The 8,742-nt window shown below is 57.6% G+C and overlaps 1 protein-coding gene across 1 annotated transcript; it reads left to right on the forward strand.

The window, feature by feature from the left end:
* The first annotated feature begins 1,173 nt into the window (after positions 1-1,173).
* On the forward strand, positions 1,174-3,244 carry HAND2 (heart and neural crest derivatives expressed 2). The gene is made up of 2 exons (XM_055345741.1): positions 1,174-1,803; positions 3,121-3,244. The coding sequence occupies exons 1-2, from the start codon at positions 1,249-1,251 to the stop codon at positions 3,217-3,219; spliced, it is 654 nt and encodes a 217-aa protein (XP_055201716.1). The 5' UTR covers positions 1,174-1,248; the 3' UTR covers positions 3,220-3,244.
* The last annotated feature ends 5,498 nt before the right edge of the window (positions 3,245-8,742 follow it).

Consider the following 8,742-nt stretch of genomic DNA (forward strand, 5'->3'; position numbering starts at 1 on the left):
TTGAGATTCTTCAAGATTTGAGACTTGGGGCGGGGGGGGAGGGCGGATAATTTAATAGTAAAGCATCTGCTAAACACTTGCATTAACCTCTGACTGATAAAAAAGTTTTTTTAACCCGCCCCCCCCCCACCACCAGTTTTAATTATCTCATGGTTGTGAAGGGGCAGCCAATCCTGGAAGAGGACTTCGACAATTAGCAACGAGAACATCAAAAAGTTTTATTGCGGAGAGCGAGAGGCACCGCCCCTGCCGCCCCGGGATTGGCGTGAAGAGCCTCTGACGACATATATTAACCCGAGCAGCCCTAAAGATGTAGCTGTACATGGAGATCTTGCTGGGGAAATCCGCTTACTCCCCTCACGGCGTCCAGGCCCGGAGGACCGCCGCCGCCGCCGCCCGGGAGCCCCCGCGGCCACCGCGCAGACCCCCGAGAACCCGCGCCGCCGCCTTCGCGCCCCGGGGCGCCTGCAGGGCCCCAGGTCCTTCCCCTGAAAGAAGGAGAGGATCTGAGAAAATGGATGCAATGAGACCTCTCTGAAAACCCTCCGAGGGAGCCCGAGAGGAGTGAGGACACGTTACCCGCTGCCAAAATCACGTTCAAGGACCAAAACAACAACAACCAAAAATTTCATTAAAACAATAAGCGCCCAAGAACCCAGACCGGGCTGGTGGGGGGAGGGGAAGGGGCGGGAAGGGGAGGGTCGCATGGAGGTAGCAGCTTCGCAGTGAGCAGCCGACCCCGCCGCCTCCCTGCAGAGCCGGGCCGGCTCCTCCGACCGTGGCTCGGACTCGCCCCGGGACTCCCGAGCCAGCCTCGGTGCCAGGATCGCGGCCGCGGCGCAGCCCGGCGCCTCCGCCAAGCAGCCCCGCGGGAGCCCGGGCACCTTTGCATGAGCACGAGCGGCTTGTGCCTCCGCGCAGCGGCCCGGGGAGCAGGAGCCGGCGCGCGGGCCGGGGAGCCAGGCGGGAGTCGGCGGCGGCCGGGGGCGCACGGTGCCGGGACCAGCTCGCCGCGCCCTATGGGGAGCCGCAGGCCGCGGTGCTGCTGAGGCGGGCCCGGCGGGCCAGGCGGGGGGTCGGGGCCCGGGCTGCAGCAGCCCCCTCTGCGGCTGCCGGGCCGGCCCGGGCGCCCGAGGGCTGGGGGGCGGGGGGTGGGGGAGGCCGCCCGGCGCCGAAGCGGGGGCCCCGGCCGAGGGCGCGGCGGGGCTGCGCGCACGCTGGGGCGCGTGGAGGGGCGCGGAGGGCGATATGAGTCTGGTGGGGGGCTTCCCCCACCACCCGGTGGTGCACCATGAGGGCTATCCGTTCGCCGCCGCCGCCGCCGCCGCCGCCGCCGCCGCGGCCAGCCGCTGCAGCCACGAGGAGAACCCCTACTTCCATGGCTGGCTCATCGGCCACCCCGAGATGTCGCCCCCCGACTACAGCATGGCCCTGTCCTACAGCCCCGAGTACGCCAGCGGCGCGGCCGGCCTGGACCACTCCCATTACGGGGGGGTGCCGCCGGGCGCCGGGCCCCCGGGCCTAGGGGGGCCGCGCCCGGTGAAGCGCCGGGGCACCGCTAACCGCAAGGAGAGGCGCAGGACTCAGAGCATCAACAGCGCCTTCGCCGAACTGCGCGAGTGTATCCCCAACGTGCCCGCCGACACCAAACTCTCCAAGATCAAGACGCTGCGCCTGGCCACCAGCTACATCGCCTACCTCATGGACCTGCTGGCCAAGGACGACCAGAATGGCGAGGCGGAGGCCTTCAAGGCGGAGATCAAGAAGACAGATGTGAAAGAGGAGAAGAGGAAGAAGGAGCTGGTCAGTACCGAGGGGCAGGGGGGAGGGGGGTGCGGGTTCGGGGGACCGGAGCTACGGGGATCTTTCCAAGTGGGCTGAGCCATGCCGTCCCTCGGTCTCTGGCTGCATCCTAACCACGGTTGTTTAAACCAGGCTGTGGAAAGGGTGGTTTCCCGAGAAGCTGAAGAGATGGGTGAGGTAGCAAGCAGGAGGAGGAGGAGGAGGTTAGGAGGGATGCTTCGCGCTGGGGATCTTCCCTCTGGGTTATCGCTGTTGCACCAGCACCTCGGGCGTGCTTCTCGGACCCAGGGCCCCCGCCGATCTTCTGACTGCACTGGTGCAATCGTTCTCTGTCCCTTAGAGCCTTCATTTGGCCTCCATTCCTATCTTGCTTTCAGGTATTTCTAAAATAAATCGCCCGGAAGCGCTAGATTGCAATTATTGCACTATCGATCCCTTATCCCCTTCAGGAGAACCAGGCCACCACTGATTGTAAGAGAATTTTGTGGTGGTTCTCATTACAATGCTCCAAGACGTAAAGATAAACATAAAAATAAGTACTTTTAATATTAAAATCCAACTCCAGTTTCTCTTTGGCGATGAGACTAAACTGTAACCTCCCAGATGAGTGTGCGTCATGGCTATTTCTGGTTTTATTTGCTTGAGCATTTTAAGCCAAACAGTAAATACTAATATGGTCGTTGTTATTGTTGTTAACAGTAACACGGACCTATAACTGAAAATTAGTTTTCTCAAGTTCCTACCAAGTCCTCCGTAGGTCAGTGGTGTTCGGAGCAGGGCTGCTGTTTAGTTTTTCTTCTTTGGGGCCTGTGGCGCTTTAGCTGGTGCATAGTCGAGTGACCTCCCGAATAACGAGGGATTTTAAAGGCCTCGTTGGAGAGGCACTGCCGTGCTGGGGGCCGGGGAGCCCCTCGCCTACCGGCCAGGTCCAAGGCACCAGGAATTTATCCCCACCTTCCCTAGAGCGCGAAGCTGGGATTACGAATGAAAACAGGGAGCCCCTACATCTGGAGTTAGAGAAAAGGCCCCAGCTCCTCCATAAAAGACTTGGAAACGGCTGGTTGTTTATAAGCCTGCCTATCCGGTAGTTGAGCGTCGCAGGCGCGTGGAGGCCTGGGCGGTAGCTAAGGCTGCGCAAACCTTTGTAGCTTTTTCTGCAGAGGCGAGGACTCGAAACCATCCCATATCTCTCATCCCCAACTCGATCTCTCACCATCTCCTTTTTTTCCCCAGTAAGTGCGGGGGGTGTCGCGGAACCAGGCCTCCTTTCTGAATTTCTCATTCCACCTTTCTCCCCTTCGTCTGTCCAATGCCCAGAACGAAATCTTGAAAAGCACAGTAAGCAGCAACGACAAGAAAACGAAAGGCCGGACGGGCTGGCCACAGCACGTCTGGGCCCTGGAGCTCAAGCAATGAGGAGGAGGAGGAGGAGGAGGAGGAGGAGGAGGAGGAGGAGGAGGAGGAGGAGGAGAGCGCGAAGGAGCCGGGGCCCAGGAGCCAGAAGCAGACCCAGGACTCCGGGCAAGCTCTCCAGGCTCCGCTCCGAGGACTTCATGCATTTGGAATCATCCGGTTTATTTATGTGCAATTTGCCTGCCCTCTCTTTGGCCCCCTTTGAGGCATCCGCTCCCCACTTCCCCCTCAAAAAAAAAAGTGGATATTTGAAGAAAAGCATTCCATATTTTAATATGAAGAGGACACTCCCGCGTGGTAAGGGATCCCGTCGTCTCCTAGATTCTCTATGTGTGAATGTTCCCTCCTGGCTGTGTAGACACCGGTGTTGCCCCCTCCCCACTTACCCAACCCCTTCCAGATAAAGACAGCAGACAATAGTGTGTATGTGAAGTGTATCTTTACTACTTGGCCTTTGGATATAAATATTCCTGGGGATTATAAAGTTTTATTTCAAAGCAGAAAACGGGGCCGCTAACATTTCTGTTGAGGTCGGTATCTAGTGCTGTCTTTTCATCTGTGGTCGTTCCCTATTCGAAGATGTTTCCAACAGCTACTTGTTTTGTGCACTTCCGTCCTCTAAAACTAAGTGGAATTTAATTAATATTGAAGGTGTAAACGTTGTAAGTATTCAATAAACCACTGTGTGTTTTTTTTTACAAAAACCCCAATCTTTTAATGGTTGATACCTCAAAAGAGTTTTGAAAACAAAACTGTTATACTTGTTTTCATAATATTTAAAATATTCAGAAGTAAACTAAATTATCGTGATTGCCTCTAACTTTATTTGAAAGAGTCGGTAGTTCCGATCAATCCTCAGCGGGAGCCGCAGCCCTCATTGGGAAGTGTCCTTGGTGAAAATCCTGGGACTTGGGCTCTACCCTGGTCCTGTCTCCTTCTGGCTCCCCTCCTTACCCCCAGCCCCAGAGTAGGCTGAGTGGTCAGTATTAGGAGGGTCTGGGGCCAAGAAAGGCCTTGGCAGTTCACTGGAAGGTGAAAAGGTGTCCTTGTTTTCACAAAATCAACCAAATGCCATTCTGTGGGGACTTTGGTTTTTGTTTGGGGAGCATGTTTTAGGTGGAGGAGATTTGAGGAGGATCCCAGGAGTTATTGCAGTGGCAGGAAATAGTCTACAGTTTTTAATTCAAAATGTAGGGCTTTCATCCGGGAAAAGAAAAAAGAGGGAAAGAGGAGGTTTTTATTTGTAGTCTCCATCAGGGTGATTCTCATCTGAGCCGGCCTTGGGAAGGGGCGAGCTTTTGGGGAAAAAAGTCTATGATTAGGTAACAAGGAATTCTACATCAAGTAAGAAATCGCGAACATGACCAAGGATTTAAAGGGGGGTGAAGGGGGGACTAGATTTACAAGGAGCTACAGGGAACTCAATATTAACTGCAGTGTCTGAAGTCTTCCCGGCCCCAGGCCAGCCGAGCAACCGGCTCCCTCCCCGGGCTACCAGCCGCCAGGGACGTCACCCCGTTTGAGGTTCGGTCTCCTCGAACCCCGGAACATCCCGAATGGAAGTCCCTGAGGCCTCCTTTGCCCATAGTCTTGGCTACAGCCGGAATCTCTGCCCCAGGAACCAGAGAACCTGAAGTGCCATAAAGGACTCGGCAGGCCAGGGAGGGGAGGGAGGAGGGGGAGAGATGGGGGGTGGGGGGAAGAAAGGTGAAACGTATTAAAAAGCGGTTTGTTTCATGAAACGCCACGTATATAAATCTGGTGTTAGGGAGGCTTGCCAGAGGGTTTCCATCTTGGAACCCATCCTCGGGGTGATGTTCGCACCTCGGCTCCAGGCACAGACGCTGCCCCGATGTCCCAGGGGTTCCCGCGGCTCGCCGGTGCCCACTCTGAGCCTGTCGCCTACAGCAGGCAAATTCGCAAGTGCTGAGGGACAGACCAGCGAGTGGCTCTGCGGGTTTCTTCTGTGGGCAGCTGACAACGCGAGGGCGAGGGGTTAGAACAACTCGGCCAAAGCGATCTGAACTTTCTCCCCTCGGGTCAGGCTGCGCTGGGCCGACGTGGTGGGCGAGGGCTGTGTTTACAGACACTTGCCTTTGTTTATAGCACTGGGGGGGGGGGCGTAGGGAGGCGCGCCCTGATTTTCTATTACTCTTGGGATTCTTGTCAGTTTGACCGAGTGGCGTTCTCCCTTCCCTGCCTCCAACGGCCTTTTGCGTCTTTAATCCTTTCAAGACATCATATCCCAGGGGCAGAAGAAAAGGGTTTACTGAAATAGTGGAGAGAGTGGTGGTGGAGGTGGTAAGATTTTAAAACAGGAACTGAAGAGGAGTTATGTCCATCATGCATGTGTACTTGCCTTGGGTAGCTGGTCGTCTTTACCATCTGGGCCTTACTGCACTTTTGCTGGTCTAACACTTTTTCTGGTTTATTAAACACCAGCAGAGGAGATCCAGAAGAGCCTGGCAGCAGCATCGCTATGGGGCAGCTTGCTGCTGCTACACATGCTTTAAAACCCGCGCTGCAGAAATTCATCCTCTTTGTCTGGCCCGGGCCAGGCACTGCCCGCCTGCTCTCCTGCCTGCCACGACGCTTCCTCTGGCCCAGCCGCACCAGGCCCCAACACCTCAAGCATCTCGACATTCCAACCTGTGTGAAATCCCAGCTGGCCAGACATCCAGCAGACCTGACACCCCAGGGGGCCGAACCCCTAACTGAACGCACACCCTAAGTGGCAAGACACCCCAGATTATACATCTCTACAGTCGATTGGGACATCCCAACCTACCCAACGTTCCCAGCCACCCAACATCCCTGCTCCACGTTGTCAAGTCCCGGGAAGTGAGTGGTGTGCTAGGCAGGCGATTCTTCTGAGCGTCCATGCTTTTCTCTTCTACACATTTATTTCTCTTTTAACTCCCTTTCTCCTTTGCTTTAAAAAAAAAAAAAAGATTTCCAACCTCTTGCCTTGCGGGATCTGCTAAAAGGGCCTCTGTTTTAATTGCTCGGATAATGTGGTTGCTGCCATTTTGTTAAAAGCAATCACTCCTGCAGCGAAATCACAAGCTCTCTAGACAGGCCGGAGCCGACAAAAATGCAGGATTTGACGTTAAAAGCTAAATGGGAAGCTGGGGCGGCGGAAGGTAAATTGATGGTAGATCTGGCTGTCAGGGCCCGGCCCCAGACCGCCGGGCAGGCCGAGAGCCTGATAACCCTGGAGCACCAGCGGGGAGAGGGCTCGGCTGCTGTGTGTGTGTGTGTGTGTGTGTGTGTGTGTGTGTGTGTGTGTGTGTGTGTTCGTTCTTACCCATTCTCTACTTCTTGGGAAGTAACCTGAAAAATTCAACAGAGTGGGACCTGAGCACTCTCCTTGCTCCCATTCTCAGTTTTTCAGGATTTCCGCCCCCAGCTGGAACATTAACTGCAGCTTTAAGAGCCTTTTTCAGGTCAAAACTATGGGAAGACCGCAAGATCACTTGGGGTTCTTCCTGCCTTCTAAATCCCGGACCCACTCCCTGGAGGCTTGCTGGGAAGCTCCAGCATCCCAGCGGGTTAGCCAATAGCTCTGGGTAGGGTAGGCTTCTGGGCCTAGGCTGCCCTCCTCAGGACCAGGTGGCCTGGTCCTCCCCTTGAGGAGGTGGGGGCATTGGTGTCGCCAGAAGGGACAGCAAGTATGCATGAGTTGGGCCTGGAGGGTGGCTCAATCCTTTGCCCCTCGTCTCTGCCTCGCCTGCTGCTGGTGAGGATCACAGAGCTGGTATCCCACCGGTTGTGAAGGAAGCAGGAGGGTGAGTTGCGTGCACGCCGATTTCGCAGGAAGGGATGCCTAGGGTGAGAGTGAGCTCGAAATCAAAGCCACGGGGAGCCGAAGGAGGCAGGCTTGTGAGCTACTTCTGAGTCTTTGACTTCGCCCAGAGAACCCGAGCCAGTTGCATGAGGTGTGCTTGCAGGGAACAATAAACTGGTCCCAGGATGCCACAGTAGCCGGAACTGCCTTGCACTGCGGGTCTCCAAAGCGCGGGAAACGTCTCAGCTATTCCTGCAGCTTTCCAGAAATGCTGTGTCTAACGCCGCGCACGCGGCTCGCAGTTTTCTCTTCCACAGCCGCCTTGCGTTCCGTCTGCGCGCGAGTCCCACCCACGTGCCTGGATTTGGAAGAGGAGCTGGTGGTAGGTGCCAGGCGGAGGTGATCTGCAGAGGAGGAGGCTTGTGGCGTACGCCTCGTGGAGGGCCGAATCCGTTCCCCGGGCTCCGCTTGCCTTTCCTGGATCTGTTGACCCAAGGGAGCCCCTTCCCTCCACCCAGCCCCACTCCTCCGCCCGGACCCTGCACCCCGCATGAGGAGGAGGCACTACCGAGTCTCTACAACGCACGGGACTCTTGGCCTGTCGCAGCCCGCGGATCCCTCGGAGAGAAAGACCGTCCCTGCTCCAGGCCCCAGTACCTCCCTTCCTGAAGAAGCTCAGCCGAGCAGGAGGGTTCCCGTCTACGGGACGGTGGGGAGGGGGTGGGGAGGTGGGAGAACGCGGTATTTTTTAACTGTTTCTCGGCAGGGGAGGACGGGAGAGGGGGTAACTGCAGGAGAGGAAGCGGTTGGCATGTTCCCGGAGGACTTACGGCCAGCCTCTGCCCCACGCGCTCGGCCCCTCGAGCTCTGCCCCACGCGCTCGGCCCTCGAGCTCTGCCCCACTGCTCTCTGCCCCTGGAGCTCTGTCCCATGAGCTCTGCCCCTCGAGCTCTGCCCCTCCCACGAGCTCGGCCCCACGCGCCCTGCCCCTCGAGCTCTGCCCCACGAGCACGCCCCGCAGGCGACTGTCTGCCGGGCTCTAAGGGGCCTGTCCCCGCCCGCGGCTGCGGCCCGCCAGGCTAGCGGAAGGTAAAGTGCACCGGGCGTCTGACTTCCCCGCGCACACCCGTGAGACTCCTCTCCCTGCCGTCGCTCCACCCCGCCCGAGTCCGTTCGCTTCGAGGACCGCGTCCCCCGCCTCTCCCCGAAACGTCACCCCCCTACACGCACGTTCCCTTCAAATTCTCCCGGCTTTTGGGCCGCTTTGATGATCAGATGGTAGAGCCCTGATTACAAATTTATTCCCGGCCGCTCCGTCCGTCTTTATCTCCGCTATTAGGGACATCTGGCAGTGATTAGCGCCGCGCCCGCGCCGGGCCGCGCTGCCTATCTCGCCGCGGCGGGGCCCGGGGCCGCGCTGACGTCAGGGCAGACGGCTCGGAGCCATCCCAGCCGAGCTGGGTGTAATCGGCGGCCGCGCGGCCAAGTCCTCCCTGGGCCAGGCCGGCAGCTGGAACGCGCCGCCTGCTTGCGCACGGGGACTTTCTCAATATGTATTTTTAGCCCCGAAGACGTTTTTGTTTTTCTTGTTTGAGGTAAGGCGGGGCCAGTTAAAGTTCCTGTTGGCCCCTTCCTCACTTTAAATTTTCCAACTCGCTGCGCCTGGTGCATTTCGCCGAAAAAGCCTCCCCAGCCGGCCCTGACTGGCCTGCGAGCGCTCCTCTAGCCGGGCGCCAGGA

The sequence above is a fragment of the Nyctereutes procyonoides genome, unplaced genomic scaffold (assembly GCF_905146905.1).
Source record: "Nyctereutes procyonoides isolate TBG_1078 unplaced genomic scaffold, NYPRO_anot_genome, whole genome shotgun sequence".
NCBI lineage: Eukaryota > Metazoa > Chordata > Mammalia > Carnivora > Canidae > Nyctereutes > Nyctereutes procyonoides.